A 26171-nucleotide genomic window follows, 5' to 3' on the forward strand; every position below is an offset into this window, starting at 1 on the left:
TCCTTGACTTCTCAGGTCTGGATTAGATGAATCACTTAATGTCCTCCTAGCGACCACCATCTCCATGATGCCGTGACCACACTGCACTGTCACTTCCCGTTTTTGTCTATAGACCTCATTACAGTTTAAACTCCTCAACAACTGGTACCATGCTATTGGTGTTTACTTTTCTATCCGTAATGCTTAGGGTAGTACCTGCCATCTAACAGGCACCCCACATATACTATTTACAAAATTAAGGGACAGATAAATGAAGAGAATAACTGTGATAGAAATGTCCAAGGAACACATATTGAAAGTTAATATCAGTAAAGCTTAAACGCAAAAAGAAAATATTTTCAGGAAAATTACTAGTAGAAGAAAAACATTTTTCTTCATTGTATGTTGATTCTGCGCATGAAGTCCATTTACTTATAATCTCTGGTGCTTTATCATTTTCAGAGTCCTTAGCTACTCTCTACCTTGGTGGGGGAAAAATAGTTTTTAAGATACTACTTGAAATAGTAAATACTTAAGTATTTTAAAAATAGTTAAGCACTAAATATTTTTAAATAGAGGAAAATAGCTCATGGTGTTACTGTAGAGATTAAACAAAAGGCTGCATATAAAGCCTATGGACCAGTGTGTAGCACATCATGTGTGTTTAATAGTTGGCACTTTTATTCTTTTACCACCTCATCTCATAAACTCCTTGAAGCCACCCAGAGAGTCAAAGGAGGCAGGTATTTCAAAAGTCTTTTTTTTAATTTTTTTTGCGGTACGCGGGCCTCTCACTGTTGTGGCCTCTCCCGTTGCAGAGCACAGGCTCCGGACGCGCAGGCTCAGTGGCCATGGCTCACGGGCCCAGCCGCTCCGTGGAATGTGGGATCTTCCCGGACCGGGGCACAAACCCGTGTCCCCTGCATCAGCAGGCGGACTCTCAACCACTGCGCCATCAGGGAAGCCCCCTCAAAAGTTTTTTTTACAAATGAGAAAACTCATGATTATAGAGGCTAACCATATTATGGAGTTACATCAGTTATTACATTTTTGAATCCACACTAAGTAATATTCATCGTCCCTTCTTTGTCACCATGTTGCTTACCTAGAGGGAGAGAAGAAAATAAAGGAGGTTTGGATGCTACGTAATCACAGGGCCACCTTGCAGAGGATGAAACTAGCTTGTAAGGGGCGTATTATTTTTTTATTGCTGCTCTAACAAATTGCATAAACTTAGTGACTTAGAACAATACAAATGTATTAGCTTAGAGTCCTTGTAGGTCAGCAGTCCAACACAAAGTTCACTCTGGGATAAAACCACAGTGTTGGCAAGGCTGCGATCCCTTCCGGAGGCTCTGGGGGAGAATCAGCGTCCTGACCTTTTTCATTCCTTCTTGCCGCTTCACAGCCAGCAGTGGTGGGCAGACCTCAGGGTATAACCTGCTGACGACCTGTTCGCCCTCCTCTACTTTTAAGGGTCCTTGGGATTACTCTGGGCCCACCCGGATGATCCAGGAGAATCTCCCTGTCTTAAGGCCAGCTGATTAGCAAACGTAATCCTCTTTTTCCGTGTAAAGTAACATGTTCACAGGTTCCGGGGATCAGGATGTGGATATCTTTGGGTGCACGATGGCATTATTCTGCCTATTCCAGAGGAACAGTGAATTCTGGCAAAGGGATCCCCAAAGGAAAGCAAGGGCTAGGTGACTGTGGGCATAGTGTTTTCAGATGGAAGGGTTGGAGGTATGACTGTCAGCTGCCTGAGTGGACTAGTAACTCCTATAGATCTGGGCAGACACTAAACCCTCTGCATGCTGTTTACATGGCTACCACCAGGACCTAGCCTATTTTGTATTTCTGCAGTTTTCTTTCCAACTTGAACAAATGTGGGGGTTGTTATATATTTCTGTTAAATTGTATCTTTTAGGTTTTAGCTCAGAGTTCAAATTGTTAAAATGAATTTTGGGGCTTCCCTGGTGGCGCAGTGATTGAGAGTCCGCCTGCCGATGCAGGGGACACGGGTTCGTGCCCCGGTCCGGGAGGATCCCACATGCCGCGGAGCGGCTGGGCCCGTGGGCCATGGCCGCTGAGCCTGCGCGTCCGGAGCCTGTGCTCTGCAATGGGAGAGACCACAACAGTGAGAGGCCCACGTACCGCAAAAAAAAAAAAAAAAAAAAAAATGAATTTTGTTTCCTGGTTCTGTCTTCAGTCATATTTTCTATGCTATATAGGTTTTATTTCATACTCTGATTTGACCAGAAAATGATTTCTATATCCTAACCTCTGTAAGTTATGAAAGATTATCAACAAAAATTTGGCTACAGTTACCCAGCTTTGAGTTTACCTAAGTATTATTATGTCAAGCCCTTATTTTAGAGTCTCATCCACAAACATCATAAAGGGCCAGATTAAATGCTTTGCTGAAATTAATTTCTATCATGACTATATAATTCCCATTTTTAATTCAAAGATTAAAAAAGAAGTATAGTATATAGCATGACATCCTTAGTTTAGTGATTCTGGTTCTTAGTGACCACCAACCTCTCTTCTAAACGTTCATAAAATATATTGAATGATGGATTCTGGAGTTTTACTTTTCTGTTCTAAAGTTTTCAGTGTCTTTTAAACATTTTTTAAAGCAGGTGATCTATTATCTTTTTCATTTTTTACAGTTTCTCTGAACTTACCAGCAATGCAGTAGGTCTTAGGTTACCTATAAACAGCTGTGGGATGTAGTTTGTGCCCAGAAACATGAACTTATTTGAAATAGATAGGTGTTTGCGTACGGTCTCCTCAGCCATCTCAAGTTTCAGCTCTCTTCCTATGTTGTTTTGCCTTTACCACTTTCAAGTTCGTGTTCCTTAGTGAAGAAGGAAAGAACACACAGATTAAGCCGTCTCTTTTTTAGCCTATCTATTATTCTCTTAGGTAAATTAATAATCCTGTGTTTATAAAAACCCATGCAGGCTTATTTCTCTGTGCTCTCTGATACATTCTCCACTCTGGTTAAAGCATCCTCCCTGTCTTTCCCTCTTGAAGGTACCTGGTAACTCTAGACCTCAATGAATTCTCTGTGGTACTTTATAGTTTGCAGCACATAGTTTAACAGTGGAACAGGTATTATCTTCCATTAGATGCTCTTTAATTACTATTATTATTTTGTGGTCTTAGAGTAATTGTTGATTTCTTGACCTTTTTTTGGTTCCCCTGCACAGTGGGGCTTCTTGCTAAGCAAGACTACTAGGAACTCCATAGACATTTGTTGGTTGGTTGAGTTTTTAAGTATCAAATTTGGCTAGACATTCTTCAAATATTAATCTCCTTGAGTAATTTTTCCATTTGGGGAAACACAAAGAAAGAATATAATACTTGAAATTCTTTTTAGGGTAATGAAAACAGTAGTAATAATTAGTAGTAGTAACAGTATTAAACGCCAAACAAACTAAAAGTACCTTTGGAAGTCATTCCCTTCTCCAACCTTCCACCAATTATTAATCATTTCCCTAAGTCATTTGTTAACAATCTCAGCCACATTTGAGATGGTAGTTTGGAAATCTATTGTTAAAAACATGAGATTCTCTTTCAGCTTTGTTAGTCAAGGCTGTGTTTCTTGATTTGTCTTGCCTTATTCTAGAAAAAGGTACCAATTTGAACTTCTTTGAAGTTATAGCTCATTTAAACACTAAGCTTAGAAACCACATCACTCTCTTGGCACATTTTTTTAGCTTGTAGAAATGGTAAATGCTTAAAAACAAATAATAATAAATAGTGTTTAATAGTTATAGATTTTTAAAATGGTTTATGTAATTTTCAGTGTATTGATAATCATGCAAAATAATGTACTGATTTAGCTGTAGAAAAACCATGCCCTAACAACTGAGCAATTTTGCTCTTAATTTTGGATAAAGTAGCATCAGAAAGCCATGAAGTAAGGCTTTGGTCTCTAGGAAGTAAAAAAGCAACACAAATAGAATCCATTGTTTGCCAGCAGGAGGTTAGGATGTAGGTTGGCGTTTAGAGTAGCAAGCAAGAAAAATTCTCTTTTTCTACGTTAAATACTGTGAAAATTCTGGTGCGTCCTCGTTTATTTTGTTCAACTAGGCAACTTGTTACATCTCAATCTACGACTTCTATGGTCTGTGTATTCCCATGTGATTTATTTGTCTAGAACTCTATTAATTGGATATGGGGATTTGGATTGCCACCATGACAACCAAGCAGTATAGCTTGTTTGCTTTTTCCTAGATACAGAAGCTTGGAAAGGAACATCTTTCCTGCAGCTGCTTATTTAGTACCGGGACCTGGTAACTATGGAAATTTAGATCGAGATTATGTGGCTAAATTGTTCACAAGGTACATGCAGTCTGCTAAGTAGCAGGCTCAAAGATACAGTAAAACATGTCATGGCCAGTTCATCACTTTGCAGCAGTCTTTTTATTAAAAAGGTCTTATTTAGTATTCTCTCTGTGATATGATTCCACAAACCATATTTTCATAACTTTGTCATCCATCCATAAGAAGAATTTAATATCTTTCTTTTATTAGGTAGATTTTGTTCAGTGCCTGGTGACCTCTTGGGGGGATAATAATGACAGTGTTTACATACTGTTGTACATGTGTTTTCTCATCAGCAGTGTATCCACAGCACTTACTGTGCACCATTATGATGCACAAGACCTGGACATTCAAATTGGTATAAGAAAAAGCACTTAATCTCAGACTCCTTACAATATGATTGAAGAGAGTATATAAGTAAAATCACGTGAACAAGATGGTAGTATGTGTGCAGTTGAGAGGAAAGTGAGATCATTTTGTCTGGGGTGATGAGGTTTTTTTTTGTTTTTGGTCATGTTATCCTGAAGCAAGAGAAGTATAGGCAGACTGAATGACAGAGAACATTGCAAGGATAAGAAACTCAGTAAACAAATGTCTAGAATAGTGGTAGAAATGATGCATAGACTTCTGAAGTTAAAGAGGCTGAGGCAACTAGTGAGAAGTACAATCGGAGAACTGGGGTGAATGTATATTTCAGTAACACATTTTCACAAGTAGATTTATTTTTGACCTCCATTTATTTACGTGCCCACAAATCCTAGGCCATTAAGAATGCATTCTTCTGAACTTGTAACTAAAATGTCTTAGATATTCCAAAAGAGAAAAAAATACATCATGTATAGTTTTCACTACTTGACTTCTTCAGTTTTCTAATGTAATTCCTAGAACATTCTATCTCCCTTCCCCTGACTCTCACTGCCAGATTTTTAATCATCATGGATTCCGCTAAAGCTCTTTGAATTTCCTGTTTAATCCATATTCAGTAGGAGAAATAACACGTTTCCTTGTTTTTTGTTTTTTGTTTATTTTGGTAGAACTTAGAGTGATTGTTGGAGAGATTTGGTTTAAATTTAAGAAGCAGAAAAACTACGATAAGTAAAAAAAAAAAAAACAATGTATACAGGATCAATGGAATTTTTAAGATCTTAAAATAGTTAAATTCCCCAAAAGTAAAAAAACTGTGCAAAGAAATGTGACCATACAGAAATCTGGAGAGTAAAAATCTGTTGTGAGCTTTTCTTCCTTTGCAATAACTCTGACCACCATTTAGGTCACTTTGGGCAATAAAACTCAAAACACCAGTTTACATTTTTAGCAAATATAAGTGAGGTATAGAATCTCCCACAGATGCGGTATGTCTCAGGCCATTTGGAAAATTCAGGACCTGCCACATCCCAGACTCTCAGGAGGACACTTCGGAATCTAAAGCATCTTTTAATGTCCACATGTCCTAGGTCAGGGTCTGATGGCACGAAGATACTGCACCCCACACGGGGCGGCGGGAAGGAGAAGGGGCTGCGGAATGCAGACCTGGGAGGGAACCGCTCAGAAGCCGAGAGCAGAGAAGAAAGGATTCTTAGTGGGTATGACGCAGGAGGCAGATAAGGATGGGGCGGCGGACCAAGGTCACACTCCAGGATCCTGCAGACTTTGGACTCAAACCGGAGTCCCTGACTTCAAGCCCGTTGTTTCTGCCTGTGTCCCGGGGGGAGCTGGGAGAGGTCCCCACGAAGGAGGCAGATCCGAGGCGCCGGGGGCCCCGGGGGCTGAGCCACGAGGCCGCGCTGCAGAGACGGGCGGCCAGGCGGACGCAGGGCTCCCGGGCCTTGGTGCGCCCGCTCGCCCCGTCCCTAGCAGCCCCGCCCCTAGCAGCCCCGCCCCTAGAAGCCCTGCCCCTAACAGCCCCGTCCCTAACAGTCCCGCCCCCAGGGTCGCTCGCCGCGCCTGCGCCGGGATGCGCGGGGCCGAGCGGCGGGAGCGCGCCCGTCTGCGGGCTGCGTCCTCGGGGTGCCCCGCCCTCAGGTGCGTCCTGCGCGGGGCGGAGCGCGGCTTCCGGCGCCGCGCCCTCCCCTCTCCGCCCCTGCCCTGCCCTCTCCGCCCCTGCCCTCCCCGTCCTGAGGCGTCGGGGGCGCGCGCGGGCGGCCGCCCTCTCGGACACAGTTCCGAGCTGTGGTCCTCGCAGACCCCGCGTGTCCCGGCCGGTCGGCGCTGCGGCCCGGCCCTGAGGTGACGCGGTCGCCCAGGGCTGCGGGGTGTGAGGCCCGCCGGGGTGGCTGTCACCCCTGGGAGGGGGTGAGGGGTCGAGGAGGGGCGGCCGGCGGGGGAGGGGTGGTGGGTGCGGCCGGGGGGTCTGGGGCGCGGAGTGCAGCGGGGCTCGGAGGGGGCCGAGCCGGCGGCCGGGGGGCAGGAGGGTCCCCGAGGTCCGGGGGAGCGCGGTTGCGGCGCGTCCTGTGGAGGAGGATACTGTTCGCGCCCGGGGTGTCGGGGTGCGGATGCCGGGGTCGCCGCGGGACCCCCGCCTTGGGTTGGCCGGGGTGGTCTCCATCCTCAGGGCGCCGTTGCGGAGGGCGGAGATGTTGGGAAGGAAATTCCCTCTGAACACCTGGCCGCGAGCGCGGGTTCCCTTGGGGGCTTCGGGCTGCTCCTCACTCTGCACTAGGAGGAGTTCGGGAGAGATGCGCAGAGATCGGGGCACGGTTTGGGGGGAAATGCCCAGGTTCCTGAAACGCAAGGCTCCAGGCGTGGAAGTATTGATACCATAGCAGACGCGAAAGCTCGGGAGGCTGCCGGCGCTAATAGCTGCAGGAGGGTTGCTCCTGGGCTCCCAAGGCTTGGACAGACGTTTCTAAATTAATAAGTCGGAAAGAATAAAGGCAGTCCCGTTTACTTTCCATCGAGGACGTTGTGCAGGAACGGAAGGGGAGAAAAGGAGTGTATGTTGGACTCCCAGCCGTGAGCCAGGTTCAGTATTATCTCGTTCAGCCTTGCCAGCATCCTTAGGAGGTCGGAGGAGTCTTATTCTATTGGGCAGATGTGGAAAACGCTTCCCAAAAAAGTTAAGTCACTTATTTCGGTCCCAACTAGCCAAAAGGGCTGAGCTTCCAACCCAGGGATGCCAGACTCTAAATTCTCGTCCGTGATGCCCTATATTTTGCTTCTATCCAGAGAGCGATGTTACATATTTTTAGGGAAGACTCCGTACAAGAGAACATTATTAGGGCAGTTAGGGCTCTTGGGGATATTTGGGTTAAAAGCTAACTAGTAAGGAATTAATCCTGGAATATGTGCTGTTTAAGTGTATTTTCCTTCAAACAGGATTCAGTATAGGGAAATCTTGCATTCAGGGTCAAAGCAAGTTTATTAACACATTACAGGTTTATCTGAGTGTCTTTTATATTCTAGATGCTAAGCTATGTGCCAAGAATGCCAAGATGAATACGATTCGTAATCTCTGCCCTTGAGCTTGAGAAGATGATTGCATAAAAGAATTTCGTAGTATTCTCATAAATTGGGATCTTTGCTAGTGTGTGAATTAATCGTCCTAGAATAGTTTTAAGCACACGTTTTTAGGAACCTGTTATATATAAGAAAAGGTATTGGATAACTTGTCATGTGGGTACCGTTGCATTATTTTCCCATTCAGCAAGAAATACTGTCATAAAATTTAGGTTAAATCATATTGACAATTATTATTTTCTTTTATTATTATACTACCTTCAGTAAATTTTAAAACACTAGAGAAGAAGAGAACATTTATAATTTATTCCCTGTTAAGTTAAAAGGCTTGATTTCTTCTTTTGACTGTGCTGCGCTGCTTGTGAGATCTTAGTTCCCCGACCAGGGATTGAACCTGGCCCTTGGCAGTGAGAGTGCTGAGTCCTAACCACTGGACCACCATGGAATTCCTGTAAAAGGCTTGATTTTAATAGTGCCTTTTTAAAAAAATTATTTCTGGTTGTGCCAGGTCTTAGTTGAGGTAGGCAGGCTCCTTAGTTGCAGCTCACCAGCTCCTTTAGTTGCGGCACACATGCTCCTTAGTTGTGACATGCGAACTCTTAGTTGTGGCATGCATGTGGGATCTAGTTCCCTGACCAGGGATTGAACCCGTATCCCCTACATTGGGAGGTGGATTCTTAACCACTGCGCCACCAGGGAAGTCCCAATAGTACTTTTGTTTTATTAGTTGAGAAGCCAGTGATGTGTGTAGCTGGGCAGGAGCTTCTTTCAAGTCATCTGCCAAAGATGTTCTTAACCTCTTCTTCTAAAAAATAAATCTTAAATTAAAGGTATAGTTGATACCAGATTCCATTTAGCTTTTATCTCTCAGAGTTCTAGTGGAAACAAAATCTTCGGTTTAGGCCGAAATGGCACCTTGTTGAAATGTATAACATTATCTCTGATGCGGCTGTAGGTAGGTGGCTAGAAGGGGTGGTGGAACATTTTGGAAATTTCTCCTGATGGCTTCAGTTTCTCAGTGAAGTGGGGATCAAGGTCATCATTTGAGGGCGATGCTGTGGGTGGAAGCTTTGGGGGTTTGGGGATTAGGAGAGTGAAAGGACTAGTGAAATATGGGATTGCCAGGCAATTAAACAATTATTCTTAGGTATGAAAAGTGCATTCAAGGAAGTATGGGTACACAAAGATGTCTAGTCTAATTTTGCATACAAGGTATTTGACAACCTGTTTCCAGGGCCTGTCCTAACAGTGTCATCTAGAGGGTACGCCTGCCCTTTTTGCCCCAATTCACTTTGCCCGAGCCTCTGCCTCATTGCAGGTTTCCCTGTTCTTTACACAACAAGTCAAGCCCCTTTGGGGAGTCTAGTTCTTCCATTCTTTTTCCCTGCCTGGAATTTGCATTCCACTCTTTCCCAGACTCTTTCCCCCAGTTGCACTTATCACATTATATTAAATTTTATCTATCTGCAAAGTCAGTGACAGTGTCTAACTCCGTTTTGTATTTTTTTTTAAAGTTTGGTGCATAAATCCCTCAGTAAATGTTTAATGACTATTCCACTTTTCTTCTTTCTTCCTCCTTTTGTCTGTAATGGTGGTCAGCAAGCTTTTTCTGTGAGGAGCCAGATAGTAAATGTTTTAGATTTTGTGGACCACATGGTCTCTGTCTTGATACTGAACTCTGCTGTTGTAGCACAAAGCAGTCACAGGCAGCACAAAAACAGCTGAGCCTGGCTCTGCTCCAAGAACACTTTATTTCTAGATTCGAGATTTGAATTTCCTATAATTTTTACATGTCACAAAATACTGTTATTCTTTGATTCCCGCCCCCCCCCCCCCATTTAAAAATGTGAAAAACATTCCTAACTACTGGGCTGTACAAAACAGGCTGTGGGCTGGATTTAACCCCCTCGGGCTCCGTTACAGACCTTTGATCTATAAAGACTCTCAGCAAATCTGGATAAAGCAACTTGCCGTAAGATGATACTGGTTTTATTATTACCATGGGTGGTAGAGAAGCAAAGATAAAGAAGGCAGTCTTTTTTTGTCACAGATTTCATTTTCAAGTTCAAGATTAAGATGTAAACAAATCATGATGACACAGTATGGTAACTGCAATTACAGTTTATATATTGGAACAAAGGAGTAATAATCAGCTCTGCTTGGGTGGATCAGAAGTCACCTCTAATAGTCGTCTGTTGAGGATACGTTCAGCTAAGATCCTTTCCAGGAATCTTTTCAAACTTGCTAAGGTGACTGACCACATCTTTTGCCAGGATGGCTGTGAACATTCGGATGGCTCAATTCCTTTGTTTTATAGGATATAATCTTAATTTGTTCCTCTCAGAACTAAAATTAATACATTCTAGATGATTTTTTCTGACAGTTATTTCTAAAGGTCATGCACATTTTTACTGCTTTGAGAAAGGTGAAATATATTTCATAGCACATATAATATAGTAATCAATGTTTCTTTAATACAGTAGTGAATTTCTGATACTGAATTTTGGGTTATGTAAATTTAGTCTTTAAGTCAACTATTAATACATTAGAAAAGGAAGATGGGCTTTAGTGGGCTTTCAGTTTTCTTGCAATTTATTAGATTTAATGTGAATTATTTTTATCTAGGAAAAGTATGGATATATGGCTGTTAGCATTACTGATGCCATCCTGGGCTCTTACAGTTTATCCTGTCCTTTCACCCACCTTACCCAGGACTGAACTGTGCAGTAAGTCACTTCTCTGTTGTCAAGGCTTTGCAGTTAATAGAAACTGTTTTAATAATCGTTAGGATCAGGTGGCCTCTATGCTCCGTTAGTCCCCAAACAATGATGATGTATATTCCCGGCGCCCACGAGACTAGTTACCCATTCATGAATTTTGACTTAGGAGTACACGTCCCGTTTCCAAGCACCTGCCTCCATACTCTAGGTTAACCATAAAGTCGTCCCAGTGGCCTCCGCCGGTGGGGAGTGCAGCTGCGGGTCGTTGTCCCCCGATCCCGAGCCCACCCTGTGAGTAAGTTACCCTGTAATAAACTGATCCATTGATTACGTGGAGATGCCTGCCTCGTTTGTTTTGTTTTTCGGTCTCAAGGTGCTTTCTCAGTTCAGTGAGCACTTTTCGTTCCCTCCTTCCTCCAGCAGAAAGTTAAATATTTAATTAAACCTTAAGTGATACTAGGTGTATAAAACTAATTATTATTTAAAGCTCTATAACAAGCTTAACACATTCCTCAGATATGCTGTGGAGCAATGGAAAGACACTTTAAAGATTCTTAAAAATAATTTTGTACCCTTACTTCTATGTCTTTGTCATAGTTCTTGAGCAGTTAAGAATTGGCTTTGTTAAAGAGTTTTAAAGGTACTGCCTTGGTAAGACTTTGGAACTGTATCAAGTATTATAAGTTTTCCAAAAAGTACAATTTGTTAAAAATATGCCGTTAGAAGTTTTATTGTACTTAAGTTGTTAACTTGTGCTTTCAAGGGTCCTCTTCTAATATACGTTGCAAAAGAGGTCTTACATGTGTTGTCTACTCAAAAAGCTGCTTTTTTCCGGTTGTCTGGTCGTCTCTATTTACAATGCCCTGGACTTGTGTGAACTGTTACTTGTGAGTAAACTCCTGCTGGATGTTGACTGTATGATTCTTTTCCCACTTACAGCCGTTAAATGCGGGGCAGGCCAAGCATCCTTTACTGCCTTTTGCTTTTGTCCTTTTGAATCTCACCACATAAGGCTATAACGTTCGGGATAATTAAGGGGAATTACAGTGTAGAAAGAGGAAATTTAGAGCTTTATGTTAAATATGGGTTTTCTTTTGGTCCAGGAAAAGGCACAGGACAAGTTAAACTTTTTACAGATGTCCCCTTGCTGGCCGTGCCTCGTTGTTAACTTTGCAGCCCCGTTTTCAGCTGTGCACTTGAGTCAGAAGAGCCACTTTCATGTCACTCTGCGGGGTGGATTTCCACCTTTCTTTCAGGAAACCTCACTGCCCCGCCCATAGGGCTCGGTTTCAGCTCAGACACTGTCTCTTTATCTTCGGCAGAGGTCTTCAGTATAGAAAGCACTGCCTTCCCATATCCTTCCTCCATCCCAAATCCCCCCTCCCTACCCTGCAAAGCAGTGTGGGGCGGGGGCAGCAGAGGGGACTTTATGATCACCCCACCAGTGGGAGGTGCAGGCTCCCCTCTTTTCTTTTTCCTTCTGTCTTCTCCCAAAGGACAAACATTAATTCTCAGACACTGTGGTCTCAGCACTTGAAGAAGCAGCACAATATTTCCCTCAGCACGTGTGGTTTGCAAGGAGCCTTTTACAGTAGTTACTGCTTCACATCATGATGCAGAGCCACCCTCGCCTGATTTATTCCCCACGACCCTCTTCAAATTGCACCTGCTTAGACTCTGTGGGTTGTGGGTGCCCAGGTGGGCAAAGAGGTTCATTGTGGTCAGTTTATAAAAACCTGTCTACAGCTGTGAAGGTACTGGTTAGGTGAACATTAAACTAAAAGTTAATGAAGGATCAATGTTAAGAATGTTTCATTTTAGTTTTCAAACACCCAAACCAGGTGTTTACTTTCTTGAAGAAAACAAGCAGTCAATTGATTTTTCTTTTTTAAGATGTTTTGTTTTAATAATTTGAGTAGATGGAAGTTCAAGGTTATTGAAATTTAACATTTTTCACATGATTAGACTGGAGCTTATGAATATAAGAAGCATCAGTTTGTGCAGGTGAGTCATAACACTGATTCATCTATATACTTCACAACAGAGTGCTTTCTGGTCAGCATTTTCTTCCCTTTGTCCTTTGGCCATCCATTCTGGGGGAATCTCCTTGACTCCGTCTTCATTCTAACTCACCAATTTGGCATTCTTCCCAGCTAGCAAGAATTTTATTTCTATCTGTTCCATTTCCAAATTCTCTCGCAGCTTTCTCTTCATTGCTTTGTCCTTGTTTCATGAGTATGATATTCCTTGAGGATATTAGTTATACTGCTTTTATAGACAGCAGTGATCAACATGTGTAATTACTTGCCATGTTCCAGGCACCATTTTCAGCTTTATGTGTATTTATTCTTTTGGTCATTCTGACAGGAACAGAGTAGGGACACAAAGTAGGTAATTAAATAGTTAATCCCACTAGGGGATCATAAATCAAAAAGTATGGGAGACCCTGTAAGTTAACAGTCACGCAAGAAAGCAGGTTTGCTTAACAACAGAACCAAGCAGCAGAAGCACGAGACATGCCCCCAAACAATAAAACAATGGTGGCATGAGACCCACATCCTGCTGGCAAGTGAAGCCGGCAAGTTAATGATCCTTGAGAAGGGGCTTACATGTCTGCATGCACTAAGAGCAGAGATATCGGGGAAAGGTGACATTACACCAAAACCTGAAATAATTTACAATATCATAATAGTATGTGGAACAGTGCCGCCGTTTTGCTCCTTTCCATAGCGCCATGACGATCCCGGTTGGGCCATATGGGGTCAAAAACTCCCCCGCCCACCATGTAGGAGGAGTTAATAGTGGAAGACTTGAAGAATGAAAAGAAGGTGGTCTTTTGCCCCCTCCCCACTTTTCCTTTGCTTATAAAAATGTAGCCCGCTGAGTTCTCAGGGCGGCACTCCCTTGCCTGTGGGCTTGTATCTCTCACAAGCGTCACACACTCTTCCTTCCCTCTCACTCTGCCTCTCCCTGAATTCTTTCTGCGCTGAGACAGAAGACGTTCTGGCTGAGGAAAAATGATGAGGAAGAAAAATCTACCTAGAATAGAGCTCAGGGGCAAAAGGAAAACAGCATGAAAACAGCTTTTGCTTCAGAAGGGATTTTGTGCTTTGGAAGAAAGGACAAAACTGAGGCTGAATAGACACTGAAGTGACTCCTTTGAGTAGTCATTGTATATCATCTTCTGCAGAGACGTTTCCCTGTTAATATTACTTTAAAGCTACTTTAAAAACTACATCAGTGGTTCTCCACTTTTTATCGGGCCCTGCACGCTCACTCCCGTTAGCGTCAGTGGAATTGTACACTTAGTAGGCAGGGAGGCATGTGGGTCTTTAACATTTCCCTTTGTTCCTGACACGCTTCACTTTGAAAACCGCTGTTATCCTTTGGAGTTTTCTAACCATGGAGTTAAGAACACATGATACTGTTACACTGGTTGAGTCCTTTGATGCGAGAAATAGAAACTGATCTGGCCAGCTTAAGTGAAAAGAAAATATACTGGGTAGATAATAGGGCATTTCACATAGTCCAAGGAAGAAGAATCAGGTTTTGGACACAGTAGGTATCAAACCTTAGGGGAAAGCTTAGTACCGAGAATGTATGAACTTTCTTAAATGCCTCTATTAATCTAACTGTTTCCATGAGTCCCAGTCTCTGGATCTCTTAGTTAAAAACTCCTCTCTACCCGGAGAAAACTTGAGTGCTACCGCTCAGAGGTGGTCGTGGTGATGGTAGTCGTGGTGTGTCTGGTGGAATGGCGGGGTGTGTGCACAGGTTCATGGGCTTCAGGCAAGGCTGTTAAAGACTTAACCCTGAGTCCAGGGAGCAGTTCTCAAAAGAAGGAAGAATACTGTGAGTCCATCAGCTGCTTTAGGAGGGGCCTGTTTTCTAAAAATGAAGCATCAAGTAGGCAGCGTTCAATTTGAATGAATAATTCAGTGGCTCCCACTAAATCAATGTGTTTTGGCAGATAACTTGAGAATGTTCTTGCTGTTAAATTGGTTAGTGTTTCTATGTTTCATAGTAAATCATCCTTGAATGAGTGTGATCAGTCTGCCTCTCTCTACCTTCCACCCTCCCTCCTTCCCTCCTTCCTCTCTTCCTTTCTTTCATCGGCCTAGAGATGATCACCAGCTCATTGCAGGATCTGATCTAACAGGAATGAGACTGTTGGAAGAATTTATTGAGTGTATCCTCCTTTCTTGGCTGCTGCAATTTTGCTCTTTTTAATTTACTCATTTAATATTTGTACAGTATGTCTAATTGTGTAATTACTTTTTTCCCCACCATATAAGGAACACATATTGATGGGAAAATTGAGAAAATAGAAAAAAACACAGAGGGAATAAAAGTTGTCTAAATCTCATCGCTAAATTTAAGACAAAGCTCTCTACTGTACATATAAAGAGGATGTTTATTTGATCCAAACTTTAATTATGTATATTGCCTTTTGGGGGGTAAGACAAGCTGCCTCTAAAAAGTTGCCTGCTTTTTTATCCAGGTGGAGACAGTCAGCCAGCTTGGAACAGACTGTTCTTGTTGTAGAGGGGGTCACACCAGTGGCTGCCATCAAATAGCTTTATATAAAACAAAGAACAAATATCTCTCTGAAGAAGGCTTAGTGGGACTTTTTTGGTGTCTCCTCCAAGCTGCCCTCTCGATAACTTTTTAGGTGACGGGGCCGAGCCATTTGGAGTAGGGACCACGGAGAGTGCACTCGGCAGCCCGGCCAGGCTGGCTTCTGCTTGCATATAACCTCTTTGAAGACCTGCGATGTGGCTCCAACAGAGGTCCACTCGCAGAAGGGGCCCCAGGGGCCTCCAGAGGGTCAGCTTAGCCTGGAAGAGGGCTACTGGGCCTGTGATGCGGTGATTTAGGTCATACAGCTCAAAAAGTATACCGAGGTGAAACTTGTTTCTGTCACTCCAAAGTGAAACCCTGTACTCATTAAGCACTTTCTCCCCTTCTCCTCTGGCAACTACTGGTCTGCATTCCATTTCTGTGGATTTATGTATTCTGGACATTTCATATAAGTGGAATCCTATTTGACCTTTTGTGTCTGGCTTCTTTCACTTAACGTAATGTTTTGGAGGTTCATCCACGTTGTAGCATGTATCAGTACTGCATTCCTCTTTACGGTAAATAGTAAATCATTGTGTGTATACACCACAATTTGTTTTTCCCTTCGTCTGTTGGTAGACATTTGGGCTGTTTCTACGTCTTGGCAGTTGTGACCCTGCGTGAACGTGCACTTGTTTGAGTCCCCATGGAATAGTGGGATCATGTAGGAACTCTGTTTAACTTTTGGGGAATGGCCAAACTGTTCTCCTCAGCAGCTAAACCACTTTGCAGTCCCGCCAGCAGGGTGTGAGTACCCAGTTGAGCCATGGAGTTTCTTATGAGAAATTTGCTCTCATTCAAAGCAGTATTCCTGTAGGTGATGCAGTGGTTATTCTCTGGCTGCTTTCAAGATTTTTCACTGTCTTTAATTTTTAGCAGTTTAATCACGATGTGTTTGAATGTGGATTTCCTTCGATTTATCCTGTCTGGGTTTCATCAAGCTTCTTGAAACTCTTAGGTGTTTCATCTCTGGCCAAATCTGGGAAGTTTTCAGCCAGTAATTCTGTAAATATGTTTTGCAGCATTAACACACTTCTCTCTTTCTGGGTCTCTGATCGTTTGAATGTTAGACCGTTTGTTATCGTCTCACAGTTCTCTGAGGTACTGTTAATTGTTAAAACAACAACAACAACAACAAAACCTCTTTTCTCTCTTTTGTTCAGATTGAGTAGCCTCTCTTGATCTATCAAGTTTACTGACTGTTTTTCTGTTGTCTCCATTCTGTTTTTGAGCCCATTGTATGGATTTTGTTTATTTGTTGCTGTGTTTTTCTGTTCTAAAATTACTGTTTGGTGCTGCTTGATATCTTGTTTCTTTGCTGACACTTTCATTGTTTTCAAGAATGAAATGAATGTTTTCTTGCCATTGTTTGCTGGAGCACTTTTTAAATAGCTGCTTTAAAGTTTTAGTCAGATAATTTCAAAATCTGTGTCATCTTGGCAGTGGCACCTGTGGGTAGAGTTGACATTTTCAGATGCTTCATTACCAGAGTCATTTTGGGTTGTGTGAGACTACGGGTTTTGTTTTCATCCCGTAGAGAGCATCAATGTCTTCTTTTAGTGTGCTGTCCACCTGGTTAGGTTCAGGTCTTCAGTTTCTGCCCACATTCTCTGAACTGTGGTTCTAATTTCAGTTTAGTTTTCAGAAGCCTTTGCAGTGCAGTTTGGATCTGTCCGTGTGTGCCGCCTAGTGACCCATCTGGATCTGGGCAGTGGGTCTGTCTGTGAATTCAGTTCCTCAAGTGTTTGGTGCACAGAGCAGGATTAGATCCACGTTTACCCAGATTGGGTGTTAGTACAGGAGCTAATAAACAACTTCATTGCGTTACTTCCCTGAACTCCTCGTTTCATTTGCTCTCCCTGCTACTTTTTGATTCCCTGTGGCTCCTCTTTTCCATCTTCCAGCTGCCAAGATAGGGTTTTCCTGCCCCACTGGGCCACGCACTTCGGCGGCTGCATGTGCCGCATTCAGGGCCCTGTGGCTGGAAGGAAGCAGAGCAGAAAGCGGCGGGCTTTGTCCCCCAGCCCTTGTGGAAGAAGCTCCACTCAGAGGAGAGAGTTTGGCTGGGTTCATCTTTCATCACTGCAGTCTGACACTGCTGTAAACGGGGTTGCTTGGGGACAAGGGCACAGGAGAATGTAGAAAAGAATAAAAGACTGGGTGTTTCCTCGTTCTCCGTGAGCAGAAGACTTCCGTTTCCTACCGAGCCAGAACTAGAGAGCTTCCTCCGGAGCTTTCTCTGTGTCCCAGTGCCCACTTCCAGTGCGTTCAGTTTAGAGGACACTGGAAGAGAAAAAGTGGAGTTCCGGTTCCCCCTTGTTTCACATGCTACTATTTACTTTTCAGGATCTTCACGTTACCGTTCCATGCCTTCTGTCCAGGTAGGAGAGACGGTGTGGAGTGTGCTTAACTATCTAGCCTGAGGCTGAAGAATCTGTCTGTCTTTGACATTAGAAATGGCATATACTTGACTGTGTGGTTCCAATTTCTTTTTTTCCAATCTCCTTTCTTTAGTAAACTAATCCAGAAAACATGGCTACTGCAATTCGGGAAGTTGGAGTTTGGAGACAGACCAGAACACTCCTACTGAAGAATTACCTAGTTAAATGCAGGACTAAAAAAAGTAGTGTTCAGGTAAGTTAAATGACCATTATGTCTTATTGCAGTTTATTTTGCATTAATATGTTCCATCTTTAAAAGATAATTTGTTTTGCTGGATACATTTTTATTATAATTTTATATTCTTAGGTCCCTTTAACTTGCTTGTAAAAACTTGTTATGTTGGCCTCAGAAAAACATCTAAATTATCCCATGTTTTCTGAATGTCAAAAATTTTAATAACGATGTCTAAATTTAGTTAATTTCTAATATCAGTGCTTGATTTTGAACCTTGAGGCATGCATTTCCCGTTTCATGGAATGAAAAATAAATTCTGCAGATAACTTCATGGAACATTATTCCACAGTTTATTCCTTATGGCCGGCCATCTTTTGGACTCTGGATTGAATTGCCCATAATTACTAAAATTATGTCACATATTTGTTCCCACAAGCATACATGACTCTATTATTTATTTATTTAGCATACATTACTTTAAAAGGTGAAAGAAAGTAAGAACTCTGGCTAACCAGTTAATAGTGATTTTAAAGGATGGAATGGTATTGTTGATCTTCTCCTGAAGCCAGCAGAACAAGTAAACAGCAAGATGGAACAATGATGACTTCATCCCTATTAAAGTTGACTACTGAATATAATTGAGTATAGTTTTAGTAGTAGAAGCTTAGCTGTAATTAAAGCATGAGTTTTAATTCAGACTTGAATAAAGACATTTTTATGGTGATCCCTATTACAGATGTTTGGTAAGTTACTTTGAATAAAGTCAGGTATGAGTAAATTTATTATTATATTTTATATTAGTAATCTAAGATGTTTAAATGTTAGCTTTTATGTCATTTAAATGTATTATGGTGACTTGAATTTTAAAATATTTTAGTAAAATTGAATGTAAAGGAAAAATTCATATGCTGTTGGGTTAGGTTCAGCACAGTATTTCTTTTAGGATAGAATTGCTTTTATTTTTTGTACTTAAGAAAGGAGACCCAAGTTCCTCATGTTTTTTGTTAGTATTAGTTATATTCATAGAAATCTTGATGATTTTTGCTGCCATTGTTATATTTTGTAATCATTTTGTTTGTTTCCTTTATTATAGGAAATTCTTTTTCCACTATTTTTTTTATTTTGGTTAATATTAGTTAGCATGATGCATCCAAATAAGAAGTATGAAGAAGTGCCTGACATGGAACTTAACCCCATGGACAAATCTGTCCTCTCTAACGTAATTCTTGGATTTACACCAGTGACTAATATTACAAGAGACATCATGCAGAAGGTTTCTACTGATCACCTTCCTAACGGTATTGTGAGTTTACATGTGTATTCTGTCTCTTGCAGAAAGCCTCTTCAGTATTTTGCTGTTTGCTTTATTGAGCAAATACCATTCTTAACATTTAGATAAATGTCCTTTCACCAAAACATAGTTTTATAGAAATACTAACATCATTTAATTCTGCTGCCTTATGATTCTTGTGAAACTTTAATTTGTAGCCTTGGTAATAGGAAGCATATTTTATGTTTTAATATTTTATATTTAATTCATAGACTGTTTATAAAATAAGCATATTTGTATAGTATAAAAGGTTTGAAGGAATATTTCATTTTGATTCTGACTCACGTTAACTATTAAGAAACTAGAAATACATGGTAAAGACAGTAATGCCGATGCCAGGATGATTGATTTAATGAAATGCTGAATTGTAGAAAATAAGAAAATAACCTGTTATCCTCCATCATATAGGATTGTTAGTTGTAATTGGCTTCTAGTGTGTGTCACACATTATTAGATAATGTGTCACTGAATAGAAGGTGTTTATACAACCATGAGCCAGATAGCTTTCTCCCCAGTGGTTTCTTTCTGGTGAATTACTATTTAATATTTTTATCTTACTAGTATAGAATACACTTGTTGGTTTATCATATTAAGCATAAGCAGCATGATAGCCTTAAGAATTTAGCATGTCAGCTAAGAAGAACTCATCAGAAACGTTGAGAATGAAATTCATTGGTAATTCTGAGTAGGACCAAAGTATATATGCTAAAGAAATCCAAGTGAGTGTGTACTAAGTTACATGCCAGAATAGTAGAAATGTATGTAGATTTTTTTTTAAGTTCTGTCTTTTTAATGGCAGAACTCTGAACGTGAGATTGTACATACATACGTGGTAACTTAACTGGTAGGGTGTTGAATTAACACCCTCTTGCTTCAGATCAATCCTGGAGTTCCATGTACACCTTCAAGGGTCTGGAAAATCATGAGAATTAACATTTAAGTAATACTTAATAATTTACAAAGCATTTTCATGTCTGTAACTACATTTGATATTAACAACCCCTTGTGATCAGCTAGGTATTGTGGGTGAGGATACTAAAGTTCAGGGAATTAAATTGCTTACCTGTTCTCACACAGCTAATAAGTAGTAAAGTTAAGTACTGATCCTACGTTTTTTTCCCCATTTCATGACATGTTCTGAACCTCCTGTAGTGAAGACTGCTTGCTTGTAAATAAAACTTCAAGAAAATGTTTAAAAATTAAGATTATTGATGTGAAAAGAGCTGAATGATGATTACAGTATTTTTTCATGGATCTTCTAAGAAAAGAACAAGCAGTATTGGGTTTAAATGGCAATTTTTATTCAAAGAAGAGTGTGTCATAGTTACTAAAATACATATTTAGTTTCTGAGGAAGGATTATGGAATTTTCTTCATAAGAAGGAATATTTGAAAATAAAATATCCACTCATTTGTCAAGGAGTTATTTGTATGGTTTTACTTTGACATAGATAAGTGATCTACATATATTGCATATAAAGTATATGATCTATTTTATTATGTTAATAACTTATGTGTTACATAACACATACATAATTTATGTAATCAAATGACAGCTAAGAAATAGTGTCTGTAAAATTGCACTATTTTAATATCCATTTTTTAGGTTTTTTTTAGAAGAGCTGTATTCATTTTCTAAGAAGTTAGAGCATCAAACAAGTGCTTATAAAATACTACATTCATCAAATATAATGTTAAATTTGGTGTATTGTATTACAATAAACTATTCAAATTTGTGAGCTAACTAAATTGTTATCATATTTTATAGTCATAATTACCGAAGAATATACAAGTGAAAAAGAATTGCTAGCATCCAGTCTTTCTAAATCCAGCAACTTTGTAGGTGTGGTTTTCAAAGACTTCATGTCCTATGAACTCCGTTTTTTTCCTGATATGATTCCAGTATCTTCTGTTTATATGGATTCAAGAGGTAAATGGCCCTAAATAATCAATGAAAATGAATTAAATTCCCATTTTTGCTGCTCTTAGTTCATATGCAAAATTTGATGGTGTCCACCATTGGCATTTTAAATAATAGTTATTCAGATAAGAAGACTGTCAACTGTAGCATAAAAATATGTGTATATTTATCTATCTACATCTATATATATAATATGAAGTATAATTTATGTAACATCCACTTTAATTTTAATACATTTATATTGTTTAACAAAACAAAATTTTATCTTGAATTATATGACATTCTAAGTCTGTTCTTTTCTCCATGTAATTGTTTTCATATGTGGTATGGCACATACCTTTAAAATCTCAAGGTCTTCCACCAATAAACTTTATTAGTTTTATGTTGGAAACATGGAAAACAGCCTTCACTGCCTAAACCTCTGAAAAGATAATTATCAACCACAAACATTTCTTGACTAATGTTAAAGTCACTGTTAAGTACTGTATTTGTGGCTTGATTCCGCAAAGCCCTTATAGAATTTTTCTTTTTTTCTGTGCTGTTCACCTGGACTTGCCCTTGCATCTGGAAGAGCTTTAAAGCTGATAAGTCATTGTAGAATGGCTTGCCTCAAAACAGAAAACTGAGTTATTTTAAATAACTATGTTTACCATTAATTTCTTTCCATTTGTATTCATTTACGATTCAGTATCCTAACACATGTAACTCTTTAATTTCAAAAATTTGAAGTAAACAATAAGGAACGTGATAGATTTTGTTTGCCTTTGGAGGGCCATTGCTTATTTTCTTTGGTCCTGTAGAGATTGATTAATTATATTACTTTGGTAACCCCATGTGTGCTGCCTTTAAAGAAAACACGTGTATATTGCAGAATCTTATGTCTCACATTTTTTTCTCCATAGCTGGCTGTTCCAAATCATGTGAGGCTGTTCAGTACTGGTCCTCAGGGTTCACAGTTTTACAGGCCTCGATAGATGCTGCCATTATACAGGTAAATATGAAAAAGGAAGAAAATAGAGTCAAACTGTATTTTACCAATCATCCCCTAAGTCTTTACCATAGGATTTCATTTGACTGCTGTCAAATGTACAAAATACAGAGGGGCTTCCCTGGTGGCGCAGTGATTGAGAGTCTGCCTGCTAATGCAGGGGACACGGGTTCATGCCCCAGGTCCGGGAAGATCCTGTGGAGCGGCTGGGCCTGTGAGCCATAGCCGCTGAGCCTGCGCGTCTGGAGCCTGTGCTCCGCAGCGGGAGGGGCCACAGCGGTGAGAGGCCTGCGTACCGCAAAAAAAAAAAAAAAAATAGTACAAAATACATAACTTAATACAATTCCTTTATGGAAAAAGATAAGGGAGAAGTCATATTTTCTGACCTAATTTTTTTGAAACCCACCTTATTTGATGGTTTCTAAGCATGTGATTCAGCATTCTGTATACCAGTATTATCATATCTGTGTTGACTGTAGATAATATTTATGAAAGGTCTACATTTGCAGACTTTTTCCCTTGAATAAGCATAACTTAGTTTAAAGAAGGTGAGTATCTTTATCTTAATCACAGTGGTAGATTTTATTTCTTACTTAACAAACATTTATCACTTGTTCGCCAAACATTATTTCTAAGAAGTTATGTACTAAGATCAACCCATTTAATCTTTAACACCCCTATGTTAAAGGGTGCTGTTATTGTCTGCATTTTATACGTGCATCTTAAGCACAGGAAGGTTAAAAGTGACTTTCCAAAACTCAGTTAATTAGTGGCAAAGCTAATTCAGACTATCGCTTTTGGGCTCCCAGTTCTGTATTTTAATACTGTACTGCCACTAAGATTGTGTATAAATGTTGCATTTACGTTCTAAAGACATGCTTAGACCTGATCCATTGTTTCACATTTTAGCAGAAATGAACAGGAGACCTTGAATAGGAGACCTGTCTCTGTTGGTTGTTAGACTGCTATGTAGTAAAATGACTACAAAAATAATGCTTTACTTGACTGCATTGTTGTTAGAACCATATGAGATAATATATATAGAATTGTCTTATAAACTCTCACAACATGGTATAATGTATTGTAGATACAGTATTCAGTAACACAGAAGATGAAGGTAGTGACAGTGAAATATAGGGCATATCACATTGACAGTGTTAAAAGTACTTATTTGTGTTTTGGCCAGAGACCTTAGCTGTCCACAACCCAGATCATAGTAGATGAACAGGTAGAGCAGATCTCAGTTTAGCCATTCATTTGAATGTTAAGTAGAAGTGAATCGTATGGCATAACTAGTTTTGTTATTCTGTCTATATGCGTGCTGCATATATAGATTTTAAAACAATAGGACTTACTATCTAAAACAACATTTTAAAAAGAGTCATTCTTTCATAGTACTAGTAATCATTCCTTAATTCCTCAATTTTATAAATGCATGTTTTTATTAAGATGCATATAATTGTCAGCTAAAGGTGATAATGTGCAGTTTTATTTTCTTTGACAAATTATTTAATAAAAATTTATATACTTCCCAACTTCAGAGTTTAAACTTTATGACATGCTTCCAGAGTGAGTAAAAGCAGTTTTCTATAGGTATCATGATGCGGGGGTCAATCACTTTATTTCTGGTGTGTAGCCTTTTGAGAATGGTATTTGTACGAGGTTATTGATTAAATTTGGGGGTATAACTCACATTATTTTAGGGGCTACTATCAGAACTAAATAAATTGGATGTATTTACATTTTCTAATTACAGTTGAAGACCAATGTTTCTTTTTGGAAGGAGCTGGAGCCAACTAAGGCTGTCCTTATGGGAGAAACTGCTGTTGTGGAAATAGATACCTTTCCCCGAGGAGTAATTTTAATATACCTAGTTATAGCATTTTCACCTTTTGGATACTTTTTGGCAATTCATATCGTGGCAGAAAAAGAGAAGAAGTTAAAAGAGTTTTTAAAGATAATGGGACTGCATGACACTGCCTTTTGGTATGTTATTAAGACTTTGTTATTCAGTGTGATTAATAATCGTGTAAGTATATACAGATCTTTAGAATATTGTGATTTTGTCATTCACCTGACTCGATGAGGTGCTGATCCTGTTTCCTCACAGTTACTGCCTTTGTCTCGGAGTTTGAGACCAATCAAAATGCTTCAGCAATTGATTGGCTTGTTTTAACATAAAGGAGGTGAGCTTTGGAAAGCTCATGTGGATATTATATATTTAAATTTTATTTCATATTTTGTTTGAATTGATGAGGCGTACTCCATGTATTTCAGTGTATATTTCAGTGTATAGAAAATAGGAGATTTTGGAAAGTTAGAAATTAATTGCCTGTTACAGTCCTCCTCAGGTATCATAGCATATACATGTTATTAAAATGTAATCAAAATGACGGAAGCTTGTGTATGTAGTATATGGGCTTTCTTTCCCCTGGAGAAAGTTACCTCTGTGAATTTTTTAAGATGATAATATGCAAATAATTTCTAGAGAAACAAATGAAAAAGTTCACAAATGAGCACATTAGCATTTTTATACAATGATAATTTTATAGAGGCATGCATTTTTATAAATAATTCTAGGTGTATTTTTCTTACTTTTTCCACTATGTAATAACAACATTATTTTGACCTCTTCTGGGGGGGGAAGTTAATACTGTTGCATGTGAGTTATTATTGTAGACCGTTTTATTCCATTTAGCTCAACGCAACAGTTAAAACACTTTATGTAATGGGGTCATTCTGTATGACATAGCATCTTTGCTCATTTTTTTTTCTCCTGTCGTTTTACTAGTGATTGTTTTTTTTTTTTTTAGATGTTGGGGGTAGGAGTTTATTAATTTATTTATTTTATTTTTGCTGTGTTTGGTCTTCGTTTCTGTGTGAGGGCTTTCTCTAGTTGTGGCAAGCGGAGGCCACTCTTCATCGCGGTGCACGGACCTCTCACTATCACGGCCTCTCTTTTTGCGGAGCACAGGGTCCAGACGCGCAGGCTCAGTAGTTGTGGCTCACGGGCCTCGTTGCTCCGCGGCATGTGGGATTCTCCCAGACCAGGGCTCGAACCCGTGTCCCCTGCATTAGCAGGCAGATTCTCAACCACTACGCCACCAGGGAAGCCCCTAGTGATTGTTTTTTGAGATACATTGGTTATTAAAGTATTCTGTGAGGAAACAGTAGCTGGAAGGCAAATCTGTTTCTCAGTGCCTCAGTTTTGCCTCTGTAAAATAATGGTTTTAGTTTTGGTAGTTCAGATATCTTTTAGCCCTATCTTGGTGATTTTATGATAGCATACATTAAATTATCTGCTAACTTGAAAAATGAAAATAAAATGAAAATAAATACTGTGGTGATTTCACTGAGCTCTGATTATGAGTAGAAATTTTGAGTCGTGTAGTGAATCCATTGTTGATCTTCCTGATCTCACATTGTGTTCCTGTAGTAATTATGTTGTTGATTAGCAAGGTAACCTCTACTGTCTAAAGTACCAAAAGCCATCAGTTTGTTGCATGTACCATAAAGAAAATTGTCAGTCATTAAACTCTTTCATATTTTAAGAAAATCAGAAGTATTGTGCATTGTTGAACTTTTGAGGGTTTTAGATTTAAATTAATCATGAATTTCTATAAACCTGTACAGTTTTTTTTTTTTTGACTCTTGGAAAGATAGTCACCATTTTATCTCTGTGTCAGATGATACTTTTACTGACAACCAATACTGTATTTTTAATTACGTATGAGAGCTTTAATTTTCAATAGATGAACATACAAAGAAATGAAGAGATTGGCTTAATTTTAAGAATAAAATGTCTAAAATAAAGCTGAAGCTTTGTTTAAAATGTTTCTGTTTTTTTTTTTAATTGTTAAAGCCTGTATCTTTAGCCATAAATGTATCTGTGTTCCCATTGCAGGCTCTCCTGGGTCCTTCTGTATACAAGTTTGATTTTTCTCATGTCACTTCTCATGGCAGTCATTGCAACAGCTTCTTCTTTATTTCCTCAAAGTAGCTGCTTTGTGATATTTCTACTTTTTTTCCTGTATGGCTTATCATCTGTAAGTACTTTCACTTGAAATGGGAATAAAGAACTGTCAAAATATTTGATTAATAAAGTCTTACTGTTTGGTTTACTTACAGTCGATTTCCCGTGAAAGACAAGATTGTTACTAGGCTACTGATACATGAGTTGTATCGTTGTGCCTCCATATTTTTAGAA

At 39.8% G+C, this 26171-nt stretch overlaps 1 protein-coding gene across 3 annotated transcripts in view; it reads left to right on the top strand.

Moving 5' to 3' along the window:
- Window positions 1–6457: 6457 nt before the first annotated feature.
- Window positions 6458–26171, top strand: part of ABCA5 (ATP binding cassette subfamily A member 5) — a 63700-nt gene continuing 43986 nt past the window's right edge. Inside the window, exons 1-7 of one of the 3 annotated variants that reach the window (XM_060082414.1) lie at window positions 6458–6540; window positions 17625–17744; window positions 18820–19024; window positions 20824–20985; window positions 21879–21967; window positions 23721–23950; window positions 25869–26010. In XM_060082414.1, the coding sequence (XP_059938397.1) occupies window positions 17643–17744; window positions 18820–19024; window positions 20824–20985; window positions 21879–21967; window positions 23721–23950; window positions 25869–26010 (930 nt within the window). In that variant the 5' untranslated portion in view covers window positions 6458–6540; window positions 17625–17642. Of the gene's footprint in view, window positions 6541–17458; window positions 17492–17624; window positions 17745–18819; window positions 19030–20823; window positions 20986–21878; window positions 21968–23720; window positions 23951–25868; window positions 26011–26171 lie in introns of those variants that run through there. The other 2 variants (XM_060082413.1, XM_060082415.1) reach the window with 2 other exon arrangements.

The sequence above is a fragment of the Mesoplodon densirostris genome, chromosome 18 (genome assembly GCF_025265405.1).
Source record: "Mesoplodon densirostris isolate mMesDen1 chromosome 18, mMesDen1 primary haplotype, whole genome shotgun sequence".
Taxonomy (NCBI): Eukaryota; Metazoa; Chordata; class Mammalia; order Artiodactyla; family Ziphiidae; genus Mesoplodon; species Mesoplodon densirostris.